This window comes from Osmerus eperlanus, chromosome 5 (assembly GCF_963692335.1).
Source record: "Osmerus eperlanus chromosome 5, fOsmEpe2.1, whole genome shotgun sequence".
In the NCBI taxonomy this organism is placed as follows: domain Eukaryota; kingdom Metazoa; phylum Chordata; class Actinopteri; order Osmeriformes; family Osmeridae; genus Osmerus; species Osmerus eperlanus.
In genome coordinates, this window is record NC_085022.1 from 18245451 (window position 1) to 18268511 (window position 23061).

The 23061-nt window shown below is 48.3% G+C and overlaps 1 protein-coding gene across 3 annotated transcripts; it reads left to right on the forward strand.

Annotated features, from left to right (window-relative positions):
• The first annotated feature begins 191 nt into the window (after positions 1 to 191).
• On the forward strand, positions 192 to 22199 carry LOC134021428 (filamin-C-like). Of its 3 annotated transcripts, XM_062462233.1 has the most exons (47): positions 192 to 976; positions 3168 to 3416; positions 5013 to 5110; positions 5880 to 6030; positions 6210 to 6328; positions 6442 to 6519; positions 6633 to 6795; positions 6983 to 7183; positions 7340 to 7462; positions 8181 to 8318; positions 8415 to 8541; positions 8645 to 8781; positions 8906 to 9099; positions 9193 to 9306; positions 9395 to 9538; positions 9637 to 9760; positions 9921 to 10081; positions 10170 to 10260; positions 10393 to 10562; positions 10676 to 10793; positions 10955 to 11217; positions 11399 to 11996; positions 12181 to 12354; positions 13183 to 13345; positions 13597 to 13925; positions 14152 to 14275; positions 14378 to 14534; positions 14643 to 14832; positions 15055 to 15078; positions 15189 to 15433; positions 15539 to 15638; positions 15860 to 16000; positions 16148 to 16276; positions 16366 to 16539; positions 16865 to 17029; positions 17247 to 17450; positions 17774 to 17926; positions 18067 to 18189; positions 18347 to 18589; positions 18845 to 19114; positions 19259 to 19396; positions 19578 to 19693; positions 20270 to 20402; positions 20504 to 20680; positions 20890 to 21108; positions 21638 to 21844; positions 21931 to 22199. In XM_062462233.1, the coding sequence occupies exons 1-47, from the start codon at positions 598 to 600 to the stop codon at positions 22116 to 22118; spliced, it is 8226 nt and encodes a 2741-aa protein (XP_062318217.1). In that variant the 5' UTR covers positions 192 to 597; the 3' UTR covers positions 22119 to 22199. The 3 variants fall into 3 exon arrangements, with proteins under 3 accessions (XP_062318217.1, XP_062318218.1, XP_062318220.1); XM_062462234.1 differs by lacking the exon at positions 7340 to 7462 and having other exon boundaries at positions 193 to 976; XM_062462236.1 differs by lacking the exons at positions 192 to 976; positions 3168 to 3416 and adding an exon at positions 4816 to 4928.
• The last annotated feature ends 862 nt before the right edge of the window (positions 22200 to 23061 follow it).

Below are 23061 nucleotides of genomic sequence, written 5' to 3' on the forward strand. Positions count from 1 at the left end.
CGCTCTGTCACAACTGTTGCGCCACTTGGGGTCTGTCCAATCGTTGTCCCATCATCTTGCTAGACCAATCCAGACCCTCTCAGTTATCCCCATGGATTAGAAAATCGTCTATGATTGTACTTATGACCTGGTAATATGACGGGTGTGACGCGGCCAATGGTCTTTTATAAACCCCACTCTTGCCCCTCACACCATTCAAGTTGAACAAGCTCTCGTATTCAGCTCAACCGAAGAGTGCGTAAAACTACTCTGCTTACCTGACACGCTCCATTTGGCAAAAAGGACTTCCTTTTCTGAGCCTTCTATTAAGAAGCAGCGACTACATTTGTCAAGTCATTGTCAATTAAAACAAGAACCTAGCTGCCTTGCGAACAGTAAACCGGACAATTTCATTCATCATTGTCTTGACAGAAGCGGTTTCTTCACAAGTGCATCCGAAAAGTCTCTTGACTTTTTTTTTTTAAACTTCTTTTAACCTGAACTTTTCGCAGCGAGCACGCGCTTGACATTGATCTGTTAAACTTTACTGCGCTGCCGACACATAATTTCACACATAGGTCTTACTGCGGTATAAAAAGAGACAGGGAAAACGCAACCATGACGAGCAATAACACATACTACGACGACCAGCATCCACCACAGTACCACCAGGGCACTGACATCGGGGAAGAAGAAGAGGACGAGATGCCAGCCACGGAGAAGGACCTCGCCGAGGACGCGCCATGGAAGAAGATCCAACAGAACACCTTCACCAGGTGGTGCAACGAACACTTAAAGTGCATCAACAAGGGTGTCAACGACCTCCAAAAGGATCTAGGTGACGGGCTCAAGCTCATTGGGCTCCTTGAGGTTTTGAGCCAAAAGAAGATGTACAGAAAGCACCATATCAGACCCAACTTCAGACAGATGAAATTGGAAAATGTGTCTGTGGCGCTGGAATTTTTGGACAGAGAACATATCAAACTAGTCTCAATTGGTAAGTAAACTCTGATGAAATGTTGCAGTTGTTGTTCCTCTTGGGGTTAATGAAAAGAGAGCAGAGAAGGCCAAGCATGAGAGATCATGGCCTTGGCCATCTTACTGTAGGATGAGGTGGAAGATGGAGATAACTGGAATGAATATATATAAAAAAGAACCAGATAAAATAAGTTACTACTTTACATGGACCATCATATATTTTATGTTCTATTTTATAATTGAAGTAACATAAAATGAAGTATTCATCAAGAGTGACTACATGAATACTTTAATGATTGTTTGACAGCTGTTTCATAAAAGCTTTGTGCTGGCTGGATGGGGATACCTGACACTGAGCATCAAAAACCACATGTTGCAGCGGGTTTGCTGGATGTTGAGACTAGATATCCCCACCACTGTAATATTAGAGTAGTTATGTCTACTTGGCTGTCAGCACTCACTCAGCCACTCATCTTTCACAATGGCTGAGGAAGCCACAATGGGCCGGAACCATCACTCTGGAAACTCATACAGCAGAGATAGCACTGAGATCACCAGCCCATGTCAGGACCAAGGCCACGTTGGGCTCCAATCAATCTGCCATATTTTACTCAAATGACAACAGTGACAAGCCAGGGCTTGGAAATTCTGTAGGGTTGTGCTAATGAGAATGTCACACACAGAATTATGTGTGATGGTGAACACACACACACACAGACGCACACACACCTCTCCACACCTCATAATCACACTTGCTGAGAGGGTCAGAAGTGGCAAGGCCAGGCTTCTACTGTTTGTTGACAGCCAGTATCTCTGCCCCCCAGTTACCTTGTACTGGTTAGAAATGGTTCTGCATCACAGATGAAGGTCTATTGATCTATCCAAGGGTCACTTATAAAAGGGAGGGTACATACCTAGGTTGACATTTGAACGTTTTTTGTTTTATCTGTAATTGAGTTGAGTAGCAAGGATTTTCTTCCAGATATGTATTTAAGACTGGAGAGAGCTTATTAAAACTCTGACAGTGTAGCCTTCTGGCCTAGTGACTGATGGCTCTCCCACACAGTCGGGTGAAATTCTTGGTGGGACTGACGCTTTGAGCGTGGGGCTGTGAAAGACAGACCCCCCCCCCCCCCCCCCCCAGGGGAGAGAGGCGCATGTGTCTGATGACGACAGGGGGGGATTCTCTCTGAGGGCGACCATCCACCAGGAATGTCCCGGCAACTCGTTGAGTGTGGCTGCACAGAGGTCGTAGGTCAAAATTCACAGACCCCTCCTTACAAGAACAAGTGTGTGTGTGGTGTGTGTGTGCTTCTTTCTCTATTTGCGACATTGTGGACGCACACAGCACCAGACAGGTTTGACAGAAAGAGGACATGATAACAGGAGCTCTGACTTTCATCTTCCAACACCTTGCTTCAAACATAGCTGCACCACTGCCTTGGTTAGCACAAACCGTTTCCCTTAGTCGACTGTTGGCAGCACGACTTCATTCTATGAAGCTTTGGGGGTCTCCACATGTCGGGGTGTAACCAGATACATGCTTGTTCTCTTTGGGGAGTCCACATGACTGTCTGTGCTCAAGGGCTGCCATGGCAGGTTCAGGACCACTCCATGCCATATCATACCAGCTGCCCACGCCAGTCAAACTGCCCTCATCAAACACTGTCCAATGCTGAAGGTCACCATACATGAGAGAGAAAATAGATTAAACAACTCATATGGCTACAGTATAGTAATTTTATCCTGATGTGTAAATTGAATAGTATGTATAGTAGGATCACACAACTTAGTATGGGAGGGGGGGGGGGTGTAAAAAAATAAGCAATGCATACTTTAATGATAGACCTACCGCAGTCCTTCCCATAACTCAACCAGGGCTACTTAACTGCCCTAGCTTGTTTGATTGATCTTAGTAACAGTTCTAATAGTCACCATTTCAAACCCAAGTGCTGTTTACTCCAGGAGGGATCACCCTTCCACATGTCCTCAGCTGTTGCTGTCCCGCTTCCTATTAGGACTGTGGAATGTCAAGGATGTCCACCCTGACACCTTTGGATGTGGGGGGGGGGGGTGTTGGTGGGGTGCTCACAAATGGTGCTCATTCGTGAAAAAGTCCCACACCTGCCCTGCACCTTGAGTTGATAGACTTCCATGAACTGTAAATGACCCTCCTCCATCTCTCGGACTCTTCCTTCACGTCTCCACAGACAGCAAAGCCATCGTGGACGGGAACCTGAAGCTGATCCTGGGCCTCATCTGGACCCTGATCCTCCACTACTCCATCTCCATGCCCATGTGGGAGGACGAGGACGACGAGGAGGCCAAGAAGCTGACCCCCAAGCAGCGTCTGCTGGGCTGGATCCAGAACAAGGTGCCCCAGCTGCCCATCCACAACTTCCACCGTGACTGGAGGGATGGCAAGGCCCTGGGAGCCCTGGTGGATAACTGCGCCCCTGGTAAGAGCTGTGTTTGGATCTGCTGAGTGGATAATTGTCTTTTAGTTTCCTCTGAGGGGAAAAGCACTGATTAGTGGTCAGCTTTTTGATCATTCGACTGAAGTAATGGGATGTCCCCTTGTGCCATGGTGAGGTCGTACCCTTTCTAATATAACTTGTGAGTCAGGGTCAGGCACGAGTCATCTAAGGTAATGATCTGCTCATTGTCTCCCTCACAGACTTGTTCTAAGAATCCCTCCACTCATTCCTCCATCTGTCCACACGTTTAAGTAGGAGTTGATATCTACACTCATTAATGCACACACAGGGACATACATACATGCAAGCACATGGGCACACAATAAGACACAGGTGGACGTGTAATCTCACTCTCCCCAGAGGGTCAGTGGGCCTGAGGCCTGCATAGGAGGTCCCTGCCAGCTGTCTGATGCTGACTGAAGCTTTATCTCTCTCTCTCTGGCCCAGAGGCCCAAGCTAGCTCTAGTGTTTATAGCCTTGCCACACAACACCCCAAATTTGGGCACAATTCCTCTTCATCTGTCTAGGGGGGATGTTTGGCAGGCCCTCAAAAAGCAGGCAGAGGGGACACACGCATTGGATTGCAGCTTCATAGGGATTCGTTGGCTTATAACACTCCCAGTTTGACCAGAGTGGTGATATGATCTAGATTCGAGGCAGTCTCCTCTGAGATGTGTCTTTCTGAGACAAAAGGTTACAGTGCCGGACAACGTGGCTGACTGTGTTTATGCGAGAACCGTGTGTGATGTGAAGCAGCTTTCAAACACACTGCTACAGATCTGTCCATACAAGGCCCTGTACCTCTCCCCCGTCTCTCGCTAAGAGCTCATGCCATTAAGGAAAGGAAAGTGATAAATTGGACTCCTAAAATTCTCTGCTTGTAAACATCTAACTGCTGTTTTTCATCGGGTCAGAGTTGGTTTAAGCAGGCTTTTTCGAAGCTTTACCTTTGAAACCATCGCTGTTAGGTGAGAAAAGTTTCTTGCAAACGTCCCAACGTTACCCCACCCAACAACTGACTTTTAAATCACGTTGAAATTGGGAATACAATTAGATCATGAATCCATTATGAATCACCACACTATCCAACAGATAATGGTATGCGTTGGATGAATACAGCTCTTACCCTTAAAATTCCACATCAGCATTAACGAGGTTACAGTCTCCTGGGAAGTCCAGGCTCTTGGAGACAGTGAACTCACTACGTCTCTGACGCTAATCCAATTACAGCTTAAGCCCGCGCAGCTTAGCTTCCGCTCTTGCAACAGTGTCCATGGGTGAAAGTGACAGAGCGTGTGCTGCTCTAAGAGTTGCTGAAGAAAGAGCTTGTGCCTCGAGGACTAGCTCGAGACGCTAGAGCAGAGCTCTGTGGGCGAATATTGTTTTTTTTTAATCAAGGTTGTAGGCAAAGGTGTTCTATTAGACACCTGTGAAAGGCTGAATAGACTGCCAAGTCAAGTGGTAGAACACTGTGTTTTTGGAGTCATGTTATCGGTGAGAATGGATGTCATTTCTGTCATTACTCCAATTACATTCTCAAATTGTTGTCGTGTCTCACTTCTCATTCCCTTCCTACAGGTCTTTGTCCAGACTGGGCTGAGTGGGACCCTAACCAGCCTGTGGAGAATGCCAGAGAGGCCATGCAGCAAGCTGATGACTGGCTGGGCGTACCTCAGGTAAGACAAATGGACAGATGGACGGATAGATAGACATAGACAGACAGACAGGCAGGCAGGCAGGCAGCCAGACAGGCAGGCAGGCAGGCAGGCAGGCAGGCAGGCAGGCCGGCAGGCAGACAAGCAGACACTGTATTGAGCAGGCTTTTACTGTTTTACATTGCTGCAACATTAAAGAAGATATAGGTGTGACATCTAAGCACGTTTTCACAGCTGAAGTGAGACACAGAGTTGTTAAGTTGCCTGTGTTTACATAACTGATGCTGCAAATGGCAGTGTGTATTACCTCAATAGCATCTAAAACTTATTCTTCAATCTCCAAACTCTTTGCTATTTCAATGGCTTTTTACTTGCTTCATGTAGACAGTGTGTATAGATATAGCCTCCATAAAGACATGGGGTGTGGGTGTGTGTGTGTCATGACTTCCCATGGTTCTGAGGAGTGAGGTCTGTGTGGGCTGTTAAGGAGGTGTGGGAGAGGTTTGGCTCATGGCTAAATCCTCTGGCTGGCTTATTGAGGGCACAGTCCTTAACCCTGCTGTCCTGAGGTTAAATTTAGCCTGGGAGGACAAGAGCTTTACACCACTGTGGTATAGACAAACAAACATGGATGTGTTGAAAGACAGAGTTGAAGCTCTGGAAGGATAGAGGAAAAAGCTTGTTTATGTTCTTAAACAGACGAATTTCATATTTGTTTTTGTCACTCACTCATTCTTTCCTCCTAAATATTATACAAAAATGATGGTTAATGGATCTTCTGGTTCCCTAGGTGATTGCCCCTGAGGAGATAGTGGACCCAGACGTGGATGAGCACTCAGTGATGACCTACTTGTCCCAGTTCCCCAAGGCTAAGCTCAAGCCTGGTGCTCCCATCAAGGCCAAGCAGCTGTTCCCTGACAAGGCCAAGGCCTATGGACCAGGTGGGTGCTAGGAAGCCACAGATGACCAGAGACACTGTAGACTTTTGAATGAAGGACCGTATTTGACATGCACAATTGTCTTTTTATTGTTTTTTCAAAAAGTATTTATCATATTTATAGTGCACGTTTACAACTTTAAAACACACTGTCGACGTGCCGAGACTGAAATGTTTTCTCAGGTATTGAGCCTCATGGGAACATGGTGTTGAAGCCTGCTGTGTTCACGGTGGAGACGCTGGAGGCAGGCCAGGCTGAAGTCCTGGTGTACGTGGAGGATCCTGAGGGACACAAGGAGGAGGTTGGAGAACACATACAGCACTGTCACAACACCTGCTGGCGCCTAGCAACTGCCACAGATCGTCTAAGAACTAAGACATGCTGTTATTCATCGTGTTTTCTGTGTCCTCCCAGGCTAAAGTTGTGTTCAACAAAGACAAAAACAGAACCTACACTGTCACCTATGTTCCCAAAGTGGAGGGCGTCCACATGGTAAATACAACAACACAACTTATGTTTATGTGTCTCTACAATGATTAAAAAACAATGACAGAAGTGGCTTTAGACTGAAATGATCACCAAGACTTTTTAATCTACCCTCCCAGGTGAAGGTGCTCTTTGCCGGACAAGATATAGACAAGAGTCCCTACAAGGTGAATGTGGCCAAGGCCATGGGTGACTCCAATAAGGTGCAGGCCAGGGGCCCGGGTCTCGAGGCCACCGGCAACGTGGCCAACAAGCCCACCTACTTTGACATCTATACTGCAGGTAACCATGGGAGAAAGTCACATCACAATGTGCACAGCAACTGTCCTTAATTGTATCCGCTATCAGATAAAAGACTGATATAGAAATACCAAGGATTTACCTAAATAAACCAAAAACACTGCATGGTTCCTTGTGTAACAGAATCGTGAAGCAACAACATTCCATTCTATTTCCTGTTTCTGACCAGGTGCTGGCAATGGTGATGTCAGTGTGATCATCGTGGACCCTGAGGGCAAGAAAGACACAGTGGAACTCATTCTGGAGGACAAGGGGGACAGCATTTTCCGTTGCACCTATCGGCCCATGCTAGAGGGGCCCCACACCATCCATGTCCTATTTGCAGGCCAGGAGATCCCCAAGAGCCCGTTCAAAGTCCACATAGACGAGGGTGAGCTAGCTGTTACAAATCACTGCTGTTGACATGGTGACAATTACTTTGTGATCTATTCCTCTCAGTCCACAGTCATCCTTCTTCACTTTCCCCCGGGGCCCATCAACAGGTTCCAGTCATATACTTAAAACCCTTCCTGTCTGTCATTCCTAGCTCCGCCCACTGCTCCTCCCACCACCACCGCACTCCCAGTTCAGATAGGCTCAAACTTGGTGCGCCCACCCACAGGAGAGAAGGGCAGGAAGGGGGCGGTTCCCCCCAAAGCTGGCCGGCCAAGTTAGTATGGACCGCTGGGTGGAGCCTGAGCCCTGTTGCGCTGACATGCTCGCCAGGCCACACCCCCTTTTATGTCCCGCCCAGCAGATGTTCTTGCTTCCTGTGATTGGGGCAGCTGCGTTCTCTGGGTGCTCCAATATGTGCTGTGCTTGGCCGCCCTACGGCTTGCAGCTTTATGGGGTCAAGATATGCCCAAAATAATATCAATATGAATGCCAGAATGGATATAGATAAGCCCCATTTGGTTTCAATTTGTTTCCAGCCATGGGGGTTGTGTTTTTAAAGATTAAATTGGGAATGTGTTTATTTTTAAAATGTGATTGGTTTCTCTGTGAAATTTTGCATTTGCTGCACATTTTTGTGAGAAAATGGGCATGGAAAATGATTTTGCAGACAGTTCAGTCTATGTTCAACAGTCCAATTTGTGCCTGCAGTCAACGTTTCTGTCTGAAATGTTGTCAGATAGCGCCTAAATGCATCTTTTTCTTATTTTGCCTTATACATGCTTCTTTCAGAGTGTATATTGCATTTAGCTTCATATTTTTCTTTTGTCTGTGTAATTCAGGTTCCATTTTGGTTGTTGTTTGGTGTTAAATTTTCTTCACAAGTCCATAGAATGGCAAATAGAGCATCATGTCTCCGCTACTAACACTGCTAGCTTGTCACCCAATGTTTCAGCCAAAGTTAATCCTTGGTTCGACCCCCTCTCCCTCTCCAGCCATCAATGCCAACGCCTGCAGGGCCACAGGGCGAGGCCTGCAGCCTAAGGGCGTAAGGGTGAAGGAGGTGGCTGACTTCAAGGTTCTCACCAAGGGAGCCGGCAGTGGAGAGCTCAAGGTCTCAGTAAAGGGCCCAAGTAAGTTACCCCCCCCCTCTCTCTCTATTTCTCTTTTCCATTGAATCATCTAAAAGACATAGCATATTGACCCCTGGCGCTCCTGTGTGCTCCTAGGTGGGGCAGAGGAGCCAGTGAAAGTACGTGATGCTGGAGACGGGGTGTTTGAGTGCGACTACTTCCCCATACAGCCTGGCAAATACACCGTCAGCATCACCTGGGGAGGACAGCCTATCCCACGCAGGTGAGACCCCACTCCTCCTCAGCCGCCTCTACAATGGAACGTACAGTACACTATATAACCAGTAGCTGAGAATGAATGACCTGTGTGTGCGTTTGTGTTGCAGCCCCTTTGAAGTGGAGGTGAGCAAGGAAGCCGGGCCGCAGAAGGTGCGAGCGTGGGGTCCAGGCCTGGTCACAGGCCTGGTGGGGAAGTCAGCTGACTTTGTGGTGGAGGCCATCGGCACCGAAGTGGGAACTCTGGGTACGTGAGAAGAATCAGGACATTGCCGGTTACATAACATTAGCATAACCGATACTGTTAGCATGTCCGCTGTGCGTGGTCGAGCAGAGGTGAAAAATGATTCCCGTTGTCCGCCTCTTTCCAGGCTTTTCCATCGAAGGCCCATCCCAGGCTAAGATTGAGTGTGACGACAAGGGCGACGGCTCCTGCGATGTGCGCTATTGGCCCACGGAGGCTGGCGACTACGCGGTTCACGTCGTCTGTGACGACGAGGATATTAAGGACAGCCCCTTCATGGCCCACATCCTCCCCGCAGCCAATGACGTCTTCCCTGAGAAGGTACGCGCTATATGTTTCCTTTACAGAGGGTTATTTCACACATATTAAACATACCAAAACATTCAAATGTACTTTTTTTTATTCCTGTGGCAGGTGAAGGCCTTTGGTCCAGGGCTGGAGCCTACTGGAGTCATTGTGAACAAACCAACTGAGTTCACCATCGATGCTAGTCAAGCTGGGAAAGGGCAACTCAAGATCTATGCCCAGGTACTGAGAGAGAAAATATGTCTTACATAATGCTTGTCATTTAATTGATAGAGGTGGTTAGTGTTGACATGATTTTGTGTTCATCCAGGATGCAGAGGGCTGTTTCATTGACATTAAGATCACAGACAAGGGCAATGGCATTTTCCTGTGTGTGTACATTCCCACCAAGCCTATGAAACACACCATCATTATCACCTGGGGAGAGGTTAACGTGCCCAAAAGCCCCTTCAGAGTAAGACTCATAGTCGTTCTCTCGCAAACTCACACACACGGCATTACAACTAGGATTTAGTTGTAGAGTTGTCTCAAGCTCTGAATGTGTCCCTGTAGGTGCTTGTGGGTGAGGGCTGCTACCCAGACAAGGTTAAGGTCTATGGGCCTGGAGTGGAGAAGACTGGATTGAAGGCCAACGAGCCCACCTACTTCACTGTGGACTGCAGCGAGGCCGGGCAAGGTAAGTGTGAGAGAGTGTCTGTGGGGGGAAAGTAGGACAGAAAGAGTAGAATGGTGAAGGGTGTATGCAAGCTTTAGCTGGCTGAGTTATATACACAATCAGGAATCCAATATCCTAGAAAAGTACATTTACCAATGTACCCTGTGACATCTGTTTCTAGGTGACATCAGTATTGGCATTAAATGTGCCCCTGGCGTAGTCTGTCCTTCTGAGGCGGACATTGACTTTGACATCATCAAGAATGACAATGACACATTCACGGTCAAGTACACTCCCCCCGGAGCTGGCCGCTACACCATCATGGTGCTGTTTGCTGAACAGGTACTGTCGGACTCCATTGCCCACATTCCTTAGAGATGGAAAGAGATGTTCGTTAGTCCTAAACGACCAATTGTGTGTGATTTTGTAGGAAATTCCCATCAGTCCATTCAAGGTGAAGGTGGATCCTTCTCATGATGCAGGCAAGGTGAGGGCTGAGGGCCCTGGACTCAACAAGACAGGTGAGGGCTCAAACAACAATGCTCCACACACATTTTTTCAACCTTTAAATATATATATTTTTTTATTGCATAAAATAGAAAAGAAATGTAAGAGAGGAAGCAACAACAGTTCGCTCTGGTTGTGTTTCACAGGTGTGGAGGTGGGCACCCCCACCCACTTCACCATCTACGCCAAGGGAGCGGGCCAGGCCAAGCCGGAGGTGCACTTCACTGCCGCGGCCCAGGGAGAGGCAGTCCGAGACTTTGAGATCATAGACAACCACGATTACTCCTACACTGTCAAGTACACCGCTCTGCAGCAGGTGAGGCTCTTGCTACCTCTGCCAGACCTTTCTGGAAGCTTGGTATCCATTACAATACCGTATCTCCCTTTTTTTTTTTTACAAAAAGGTCTCGTCTTCCTTCCTTCTCTCAGGGTAACATGAGCATCTCAGTCACTCACGGAGGAGATCCCATTCCCAAGAGCCCTTTCAACATCACTGTGGCCCCTCCTTTGGACCTGGGGAAGGTCAAAGTGGAAGGACTAGACACCAGTAAGCTCTCAAGGAGAATAAACTTGAAACTAGAAAACAAAGGAGTCTAGAAACTGCTAAAAACAATCACATTGAACTGTTTATTATTTATCATGTAGTATTAAATATCTGATGTGAAGGAAAGTTGGTGAAAGTTGACAGAAATACTATGCGTTTAACAGAGGTGGAAGTTGGAAAAGATCAGGAGTTCACTGTCAACACCCAGGGGGCTGGTGGACTGGGCAACGTGGGCGTGATGATGACCTCCCCCTCCGGCCGACCAATCCCCTGCAAGCTGGAATCGGACAAGGCCAATGGCATTCACGGCGTTAAATACATCCCCCCGGAGGAGGGGCCCTACAAGGTGGATGTCAGCTATGACAGCAACCCTGTCTTGGGAAGCCCCTTCGGGTTGGAAGGCGTCATGCCAGCTGACCCATCAAAGGTAATCATCCATTCATCATCCACGCTCCATCAGTATTCTGAAGGTCATGACAGGAAAGGAAAACTGGGTCATATTATTTGCTCCTTCCAGATGCAAAAGATCTTCAGTGAAACAAAATCACATTCCAATTCTTCAAAGGACAGTAAAAAAGCACACTTATTGACTTATTTGCTTCTCTCAGGTTCGTGCCTATGGTCCAGGCCTGCAGGGTGGCATTGTGGGTAAACCGGCACCCTTCGCCATCGACACCAAAGGAGCCGGCGCAGGCGGGCTTGGCCTGACTGTGGAGGGTCCGTGCGAGGCCAAAATCGAGTGCCAGGACAATGGAGACGGCACATGCTCTGTGGTCTACCTGCCCACCGAGGCGGGCGAGTATGCCATCAACATCCTGTACGGAGAGCAGCACATTCCAGGGTCTCCCTTCAAGGCGGCAGTGCGTCCAGCTTTCGACCCCAGCAAGGTGACGGCCAGCGGGCCAGGGCTGGAAAAGGCGAAGGCTGGGGAACCCGCTACCTTCACGGTGGACTGCACCAGTGCCGGAGAGGCTGAGCTCACTATTGAGGTGGTGTCTGAGTCTGGGGCTCAGGTGGAGGTCCGCATCCAGAAGACCTCAGAGGGACACTTTTCCGTCACCTACAGCCCTGCCTTCCACGGCACACACACCATCACCATCAAGTACGGCGGCCACATGATCCCCAAGTTCCCTTCTGTCATCCACGTGGAACCAGCAGTAGACACCAGTGGAGTGCAGGTCTATGGTCCAGGAGTGGAGCCCAAAGGTAAGAACCACATATATACAGTATGTATATATGTCAAAGTAAATAACCATAGAAACCATATAACCATATAAAAAATAGCAGCTAATTCAGAGACTGTTGCTCAAACCAAATTGTTGCCAATTCTTAGAACATAACTAGAGTGTCTGATTATGTATTTTCTTGATGTTGTATTCTGTGTGTCCAGGAGTCCTCAGAGAAGTCACCACCCACTTCATCGTGGACACTCGCACCCTGAGCAAGACCGGGGGCCACCAAGTCAAGGCCCGCATCATCAACCCCTCGGGCACCAACACGGACGCCCATATCACAGACAAGGGAGACGGGACCTACCGGGTGGAATACACCGCCTTTGAGGATGGTAGGATCAAATAAAGGGCACAGAAACTTAATCAGGCAGAATTTTCTTAGCTCAGCAAGTTTGCAGCAGCAGAAGGTAGTCATTTGTAGAAGTCTTATAGTTGTGAGAGGAATCTCTTGATTACATATATATTTGTGAAATTATACAGTGCATGGCAAAATAATGAAAATAGTCACAGATCTTTAGAAAGACGGTTTAAGACTGACAGACAGAGAGACATAACCAACAGGTGGCCCGAGAGCCAATTCATTTGGGGAAGCTAGACCGAGTGTGAGAGAGCCGTAGAGAGAGCGATAACGAGAACGTTCGAGACAGAGGGAGGCATATAAATACAGAATGATGCTGTGTTGCAGCAATCCAAGGGCTTAGAGCAGGGAGGCAGAGAGGGCCTTTTATAAATAGATAGTGCTCTGGAACAGCATCTCTTAAACAGGCAGGTATGTGTGCTCCCATAAAGGAGTACGAGGGGGGGGGGGGTAACCATTAGTATTAATAGACCCCCCCCCAGCTCAAAGCTGTGAGATCAGAGCCATGCTCTCTCCAACATCACGCATGTTCTAATATTACACTTCTGGAGCTGCATGAGGAAGGAGCCACATGTCTCAGTCAGGAGAGGGTTGTAACAGAATAACAAATGACAGACAGATGTGCGCGCCTGTCTGTATGCACGCGACAAATGCCACAGGGCCCGTCAAAACCTTGAGTCTAGATAAACAAACTGAAAGGGAGCATGGCTCGTGCCTTGATAAAGTAACACAAAACCGTATGTTGCAAAAGTATATTGCTCGAAGAGTTTTGTGAGGTGTATGCTGGTTCTGTGCGGTCCAGGTATGCATCTGATCGAGGTCCTGTATGACGATGTGGCTGTCCCCAAGAGTCCCTTCAGGGTGTCAGTGGTAGAAGGGTGTGACCCCACTCGTGTACGGGCCTACGGACCCGGCCTGGAGGGCGGACTCGTCAACAAATCCAACTGCTTCACTGTGGAGACCAGGTTAGAACACACTGTCCATAACCACAGACCAAATTAAATTGCAGAGGCCTGGTTTATCTGACCCATAAAATTCATATTAAATCAAGGGCAAGGAAACGTAATAAACCTTGAAATTGCAGCAAAGCCAAGGCTAAATATATTTTTCTGGTAATCCTCTCAGTAAAGAGGTACAAGACCTTCCTGTTTAGCGTGAAGTATGTAGGTCATTAAAAGGAATGGGGGGATTGAAGTGTGTGACTGTGTGTGTGCAGGGGTGCTGGTACTGGAGGTCTGGGTCTGACTATCGAGGGGGCCTCCGAGGCCAAGATGTCCTGTAAGGACAACAAAGACGGCAGCTGCAGTGTGGAATACGTCCCCTTCACCCCCGGCGACTATGACGTCAACATTAACTTCGGAGGCCACCCTATCCCGGGCAGCCCCTTCCGTGTGCCTGTGAATGACGTGGTGGACCCCAGCAAGGTGAAGTGTTCAGGACCCGGGTTGGGGACCGGGGTGAGAGCCCATGTCCCTCAGACCTTCACAGTAGACAGCGCCCTAGCAGGGAAGGCCTCGCTGGAGGTGCAGCTCTACGGGCCCTCGGGTGAGTCTGAGGTCTTCACTCTCACACACACACACACTAATACAGAATGTACTTAAGTACTGTAATTAGTGAACTTAGCTGTAAATACATTTGAGGTGGATGAGGAGTTGGGATACTGTGTCCCCGTAAAAAGCTAGCTGGGGAAACTCCCTATTCCCTTCAGTACTGCATACGTACATCCCACAAATACACAGAGACTTATCAGAATGTTCTTGGTGTTCCACAGGTTCCGCTGAGCCAGTTGGTGTCAAGAACAACGGGGACGGAACACACACAGTCCACTACACCCCGGCCCAGGACGGCCCCTACACCGTGTCTGTCAAATACGCACAGCAAGAGGTCCCCCACAGGTCAGATACCAAACCCTCTCCAACCCACAACAACCACCACCACTTTTCTGTTTGTCTGTTCTAATGTTCAATACGTCATGTTTTTTTTTTTTTTGTCCGCAGTCCTTTCAAGGTTAGGTCTCTGCCAGGGCATGATGCCAGTAAGGTGCGAGCCAGCGGCCCTGGTCTGGACACCTCAGGAGTACTTGCCAGTCTGCCTGTTGAGTTCACCATTGATGCCCGCGACGCTGGGGAGGGACTGCTCACTGTGCAGATCCTGGTGTGTTGGGCTTTCAATCAAACTCAGTGTCACGATAGTACTTTAGCCATCCGAGCTATTGACCCATATAGCTTACTCGTGTCCACATGTGGATCTTTCTCTCTGTAGGACCCAGAGGGCAAGCCCAAGAAGGCCACCATCCAGGACAACAGAGATGGCACCTACACTGTGTCTTACGTGCCGGACTCCACGGGCCCCTACACCATCACTATCAAGTACGGAGGAGATGAGATCCCTTACTCTCCCTACAGCATCCAGTCCCTGCCCACCGGCGATGCCAGCAAGTGTCTGCTCACAGGTATACAATCTGCTTCTCACCCTGCCGGATCATTTATATAAGCATGTGACCCCCCCCCCCCCCCCCCGAGTTCAAATTTTTCTTTCCTTAGGGGGCTCCCTTAATATGAATCAACCCCACCACCTGCCTTCCCGCCATTATCTTTGGACACTGCTTACAGCAATGTCATTTAAAAGGGATTTTTTTCAAGAGGGTACTGATGTTTGTGGTTTTTCTTTGCAGTTTCCATTGGAGGACATGGAGTGGGTGAGTAACTGTGGATTTGCTTTTAATTGTCTAGTTTAAAACTAGAATTAAAATACTACCATGATAAGACTTCTCTAAGCTTCTCTCGCTACCCTTCATTGTCCAAGCAGCAGGGCTTGGACCAAACATTCAGACTTCAGAGGACACTGTCATCACTGTGGATGCAAAGGCTGCCGGAAAGGGCAAGGTGACCTGTAAGGTCATGACCCCAGAGGGGTCGGAGATGGACATGGATGTGGTGGAGAATCCTGATGGAACCTTTGACATCTACTACACGGCTCCTGAACCGGGGAAATACGTCATCACCATTCGGTTCGGGGGACAGCACATTCCCAAGAGCCCCTTCCATGTTGTGGTGAGAACTGGGGTCACTGCTGTTTGATGTACTAATGCACAGTGAAGCCACTTGCATACTATATATGTCAATATACTGATAGTATTTTCCTCTCCCTTCCTGTAGGCCACCAAAGAGCCTGTTGCCCCCAGAGACAGCATGGATCCCATGTTCCGACCTCTTAACCTGGTTATTCCCTTCACTGTGCAGCAGGGAGAGATCACAGGTAGGACACACACACACACACATAGGCATGCATCAGCACACAAACACATAATCAAACACAAGCACAAAAGCACAGGGAAACGTAAGTGCATACACGCACACATGCCAACAAAAGTACAGACACACAAGCACACACACATGCTGACACACACATGCTCACACACGACCACACAAACACGTTGATTGACAGTCCCAGTCACACGCTGCGGTTATGGATTGCAGGTGAAGTGCGGATGCCCTCAGGGAAGGTAGCCCGCCCCCACATCACCGACAACAAGGATGGAACCATCGCTGTCAAGTTCATGCCCACAGAGAAGGGCCTGCATGAGATGGACATTAAATATGAAGGCAACCACATCCCAGGTATGGAAAACTTATTTCTGTAAATCTTTCCACTGCCCCACTTACTAAGCAATGTGAAGGCTCCTGGTGTTCAGTGTGAGTCAAAGCCATGATATTTGACAAAATGGAAAACTCAATAGTCTTTTTATTTAACTTATCCCCATACAGGAAGCCCTCTCCAGTTCTACGTAGATACCATGAACACTGGTCTTGTGACCGCCTACGGCCCAGGGTTGTGCCATGGCACGGTCAACAAGCAGGCCACCTTTACTGTCATCACCAGGAACGCCGGAGAAGGTAACCAAGGAACTATTATTATAAAAGAACCTCAGAGCCTCACTCTACTCTTTTAATATTCAAACAAACAAACAACCCTGGCCCTCTAGGTGGTCTGTCCCTGGCAGTCGAGGGTCCCTCCAAGGCTGAGATCACCTGTAAGGACAACAAAGACGGCACGTGCACTGTGTCCTATCTGCCCACTGCTCCTGGAGACTACAACGTCATCGTCAAGTTCGATAACAAACACATCCCAGGCAGCCCCTTCACCGCCAAGATCACTGGTGATTTGAACACTACAGATCCCATACTTTTTTTTTGCAGTATTGCAATGTTCCTTCTCTCGGATATTGGACTGTTAATTTAGAATTATTTAATGTCAAGCCAATATATAGGGGATGATTGATTTCCTTCTCTGCTGTCTTCTCTCTCTCTCTCTCTTTCTCTCTCTCTCTCTCTCTCTCTCTCTCTCTCTCTCTCTCTCTCTCTCTCTCTCTCTCTCTCTCTCTCTCTCTCTCTCTCTCTCTCTCTCTCTCTCTCTCTCTCTCTCTCTGTCTGTCTCTCTCTCTCTCCCCTGTGCTCTCTCACATCCGTCTCTCTCGCCCTCAGGCGATGACTCCATCACGAGGACGTCTCAGCTCAACGTCGGCTCGGCAGCGGACGTGTCGCTGAAGATTACAGAGTCTGACCTGAGCTCTCTGACAGCCAGCATCAGAGCTCCCTCGGGTAACGAGGAGCCCTGCCTGCTCAAGAGATTGCCCAACAGACACATTGGTAAGACACCAGCCCTGCTGAGGGACAAGCATAGCCCACAGCTGAAAGTTTTTTGCCATACTAATATTAGACCCTTTAAATAACACCACCATTTTTTCTTTTGTGGTATTATTTTATGGCACAAACTTGATGAATCATATAGAAGATTCACTTCCCAACACTTTTTCTTGAAAGTAATTTCCTGCTTTTGTTTCGCTCCTTCTGTTCCCCTCCACAGGTATCTCCTTTACTCCTAAGGAGGTCGGTGAGCATGAGGTGAGCGTGAGGAAGAATGGCAAGCATGTGACCAACAGCCCCTTCAAGATCATTGTTGGCCAATCAGAGATCGGGGAGGCCAGCAGGGTCAAGGCCTTTGGAAAAGGGCTGGTAGAAGCCCACACCTTCGAACTGGCTGAATTCTTTGTGGACACAAGAAATGCCGGTAAACACCTGGAGCTTCTTCCAAGGCCTCGACATTGTTTAGAATCTGTATAACACAGGTTCATTCTGAACAAGGAAACTCTTAGGACATGGCAAGCAACAGCTTCATAGAAGGCATATTAACTGATTCAGTTGTTTAAAAGAGTCACAAATAAAGGGAAGAAGAGCAAAAATACCAGTAAAACGTTAGCAGCCGTTCCAGAGCCAGAGTTGAATGCGGAGACATTGTCAGTTTCCATCAACCAATTACCTGGTCCTTTAAACCTCATTGTCTGCATCTAACGTTATCTCTCTTATTTTTTCCTCTGTCTTTCTCTCCCCCAGGCTATGGAGGCTTAGGATTGTCGGTTGAGGGTCTGAGTAAAGTTGACATCAACTGCGAGGATATGGAGGATGGGACATGCAGGGTGACCTACTGTCCTACTGAACCTGGAAACTATACCATCAACATCAAGTTTGCCGACAGGCATATCCCTGGTCAGAATCTCAATACAACTGTTCATATTACATAACATACTGAACAACTTTCAACAGAAGGAATGAAAAAATGTCGGGGTTTTTTTGTGGTTTAAATTATGGGCTTCCCTGATTGGTTACTGCACCCATCCCACCCACAGGAAGTCCTTTCGCAGTGAAAGTGACAGGAGAAGGAAGAATGAAGGAGAGCATCACCAGGAAACGACAGGCCTCTTCTATCGCCTCTGTGGGCAGCGCCTGTGGCCTCAACCTCAAAATCCCAGGTCAGCACCGCAGTGCGGTCAAGCGCGGTCACAAACAAAGGTCAAGGTGGTCCAACCACCACTACTTTTGCCTCCAGAGATAATAAAAGTCCATCGATTCTCACACCCAATGGCGACTGAACCACATCTTCTAAAGCTACTTTGGTGCCCCACACAGGAAACTGGTTCCAGATGGTGTCGGCCCAGGAACGTCTGACTCGCACCTTCACGCGCAGCAGCCACACGTACACGCGCACGGAGCGCACGGAGATCAGCAAGATGCGCGGCGGAGAGACCAAGAGGGAGGTGCGTGTGGAGGAGAGCACCCAGGTGGGAGGGAGCCCCTTCAGGGACGTGTTTGGAGAATTCCTCAACAGAGAGAGTATCAGCAGCTTTGGTGGAATACCTCAAAAGAAAGAGGGTAAGGACGACCCCCTGCGCCCCCTGCCCCGCCTACCCCGCCTGCCCCGCCTGCCCCCATCCCCCCACACACACTTTGCCGTTTACATTCACTTCACGATAAACACAAAACGTACTTTCACCTTGCCCAAAACAAGACTTTCCAAATGTTACACTTTGAGACACTTGCTTAAGAGTTTAAGTGTATCCTACACACAAACTTCACCTCCTCACAACCCATTCCTCCTCTGCTCCCCCTCCATCGCCCCCCTCACAGTTGAGAGCGGCACTCAGGCTATGACAGCCCAGGTGACCAGCCCCGGTGGCAAGACGGTGGATGCTGACATCATGGACGGGGGGGACAGCACCTACAGCGTGCGTTTCATCCCTCAGGAGATGGGCCCCCACACCGTCAACGTCAAGTACAGCGGCCAGCACGTCCCAGGGAGCCCTTTCCAGTTTACTGTGGGGCCCCTCGGCGAGGGAGGGTCTCACAGGGTCCGCGCCGGAGGCACCGGCCTGGAGAGAGGCGTGGCGGGAGCACCTAGTATGTTGACACCTTTCACACAGGCGTCTCTTTCAACTTGCCGTCAACGGCTCATACATGTTAACACATGCTGAGTGATAGAAAGCGTTTGGACGATACCTTCTTTTATTTTAGTCTCTAATCCATGTGTCTTTTTTTCCGTAGCCGAGTTCAGCATCTGGACCAGAGAGGCTGGGGCCGGGGGGCTGTCCATCGCTGTGGAGGGGCCCAGCAAGGCTGAGATCTCCTTCGAGGACAGGAAGGATGGATCCTGCGGAGTGTCTTACATAGTGCAGGAACCAGGTGAGACACTTGTAGAACTCAAACTACACAAAATCACAAAACAACAGGAATTCTCGTATCGGCATACGAGTTGTATTTCGAGTGACAGTGTGTAGCTTGACTATATTTGTTGTCAAATTTTGTTTAATATCCAAGAAGGCTGTTTTGAACCTCCAGAGTGACACGGTGTGTGTTTATCCAGGTGACTATGAGGTGTCGATCAAGTTCAACAATGAGCACATCCCAGACAGCCCCTTCATCGTACCCATCGCCACGTTGTCAGACGATGCAAGCAGACTCACAGTGACAAGCTTGCAGGTAGGAAAGCACACAAGCAAACGTACATGCAGACGTTATTGCCAAACTTAGAATGACCTGAGATGCGGGTGTACAATCTAACAGTATTCTTGGTGGTGAGCGCACTGTCTTATGATTTGACTGGGTGTAACTTGATTCTGCTGTGTTGTCGCGCCGTAACCAGGGTTGTGTAGATATGTTGTGTTATGGAGAGTGATGAGGATTAACTGTTCCTTCTCTGCTATAGGGCCTCATCTAAGGCTAAGCTATCAATTACTGTAGCTAGCTAGCTGTTGTATGCTAATCGCTAATGTCTGTGTGACGCTCATTGAATAGCTGAGGTATTCCCTGGCAGGACAGTCTGCAGGACAGTGTCCGGAATAGATAATACACACCATGACCAGGTCACTTTGACCTTTTCTCTCTGTCCAAGAACTATGTTTAAAATATGTCTCCCTCCCTCCTCTTGTCTATTTTCATACTCCAGAGTCGCCCACCTTGTGTTGACCCTTTATGTCTTGGTGGTAGATGGAGCTACGGTCAAACACAGACACGCACTTTCCTGGGTCTTGACCCTTCCGTATCTTCCTCTCACAGGAGAAGGATCTGAAGGTGAACCAGGAGGCCTCCTTTGCCGTGCAGCGTAACGGGGCGAGGGGTGTGGTTGACGCCAAGGTCCTCACCCCCTCTGGCTCCGCTGAGGAGTGCTACGTGACTGAGCTAGATAGCGGTATGCCCCCTCTCTCACACACACACACACATCTTCATCCCATCTTTTGAAACAGAACTAAATATCATAACTGGTGTCCATACCAACCTATTTATCCCCAGACAAGAATGCGATCCGCTTCATTCCACGGGAGAATGGCGTCCACTCCATCGATGTCAAGTTCAACGGTTGCCACATCCCTGGCAGCCCATTCAACGTGCGTGTGGGGGCCCCAGGACAGGCTGGGGACCCCGGCATGGTGACGGCTTTCGGTCCCGGCTTGGAGGGAGGATCCACAGGTACATGGTGACGTTATTCTTGTCTCACTCTCTCTGTTTAAAAGAAAACACATTCGGGCATTCTGCTGGGACCTTTCTTGAGTGACATTCCCTCACGGTGTGTACCCGACTATAATGCTTGCTGCATCACATGCACACATGATCCAGGTGACTGTACAGTGGTCCCTTTACCGTCCGGTTTGTCTTTCCATCTCGCTTTTTCACTCCAGGTGCGCCCTCTGAGTTTGTGGTCAACACTTGTAATGCGGGCTCGGGCGCTCTGTCCGTCAACATCGACGGGCCCTCCAAGGTGAAGATGGACTGCCAGGAGTGTCCTGAGGGCTATAAGATCACTTACACGCCCATGGCGCCCGGCAACTATCTAATCACCATCAAATACGGAGGGCCACAGCACATAGTGGGCAGCCCATTCAAGGCTAAAGTAACAGGTACGTTGGGTTGATCAACATAAAAAGGATGTGTTACAAAACAAGCTCTGCTGAGAGATCAATTCTGAGATGAGTGACTAAAACAGCAACATCGCTAGAGCTTATGTAATATTGTCTGTAACAGGAAAATGTTGCATAAGCCGTCATAGGCATTGACTGCTGTTCTCTGCTGAAGGCAATCCCCATCTTCTTACCATAAGAAGTTACACTGTAGAACAGGCCATGTTTTCCTGACATGCATTTTGAATTGTGTGATTGAGATAGATGAGGAACAGAGCCTACGAGCTTGGCTCTTAGTAGTGCTTAAAAGAAGTGTCTCCAAAGAGCCCTAGATGGCGTCCATGGTGTTCTGGTCTAGTATATGTGCCAGCAGCAAGGAAGCTCAGCTTATATAATGCCTAAAGTGAGTAGTGACTGCATCGCTTTTAATAACATGTCTGTCTTCTCTGTTTTTGTCTGTCTGTCTGTTTCTCTCTCTCTGTCTCTCTCTCACTCTCTCACTCTCTCCCTCTCACTCTATCTCTCTCAGGTACTCGTCTATCAGGCGGACACAGCCTTCACGAGACGTCATCTGTGCTTGTGGAGACCGTCACCAAGACCTCCAAAGTGGCCGGGGCGTACAGCGCCACATCCAAGCTGACCTCCGATGCCAGCAAGGTCGTGTGCCGAGGGGCGGGGCTTACAAAGGCTCTGCTAGGGCAGAAGAACAACTTCAATGTCGATTGCAGCAAAGCAGGTGAGAAGGACGCCTGGAAACACAGTCAGCACATATGTAAAGCATATCCATAGACCAACTCCGGCTCTCCCTTAACCCTGTTCCAGGTACCAACATGCTGATGGTGGGAGTCCATGGTCCAAGGGCCCCCTGTGAGGAGGTCTATGTCAAACACATGGGCAACAAGTTGTACAACGTCACCTACAGCGTCAAGGACAAGGGCAGCTACACTGTCATCATCAAGTGGGGTGACGACAACGTCCCCGGAAGCCCCTTCAAGGTGGCTGTGCCCTGAACAGATCCCTCTGCTTGCCTCCACCACTCGAACTCCCACACACACACAAATACACACACACACCTATATAACTGCCCCCCCCCCTCGCTCTGCTCCAGCTGCTCAGCACTCCCAAGTGGACTTTGACTGTAGACCCCCCTTTCACCCAACATGCACAAAAAAATACTCCTTATCTTTTCGTGCCAAAGAATTGTGTTTGAGTGTTCAGAGCAAGTCCGAGGATATAGTGTGGGGTAAAATGTGTTTCAAGTCATGGTCAAAGTATTTGAATTGGTCCAAGACCCTCCCTGTTGTGTAGCAATAAATGGCTTAATGTGTGAATGTTAAAAAAGAGACTTTGCAATTAAACAGTATTAAAGTGTGATATGATATGGTTTTGTAAGCTAAAATAAAACAGAATGAATTTTGTTATATTAACCAATTTTTGGTAAGTCTTTGCAGACCTAATAAAGATTTGATTGCTAACTTGCCAGAAAATGAGTGGATGTTTTTTAATATTATAGGTTTATAATAAACCTATATCCTACAGAATGGAGTCAATGGTTGCCAACATCACGACAAAGACACACAGTTTTAAACAACCAAAATATGTTTTGTTGCTGCCACAAAGCATGAATTTGATGTTCAACATTTTGATTTTCAATCCCAGGATCATTAACAGATTACTGTACTTATGGTCAATATACAGTGTATTTCTGTCAACAATTTATACATATAAAACACATTCAAAAGAAAGGTGTTCCACTCGTTCCAGTACACCTGTAGTTACTACGGTAATACTAACATTCTAGACTCCCCACTACATGAGAGAACCACAAGATGGAAGTATTACTTCACGCACTCCGTTGCTTGCCTATCCCCGAATAACACGGCATAACTAAGCTTCCTCTCCTCTTAGTAAAGATTAACTACAGCCTATTTCATTGCAGGGGGTCTAAAGAGG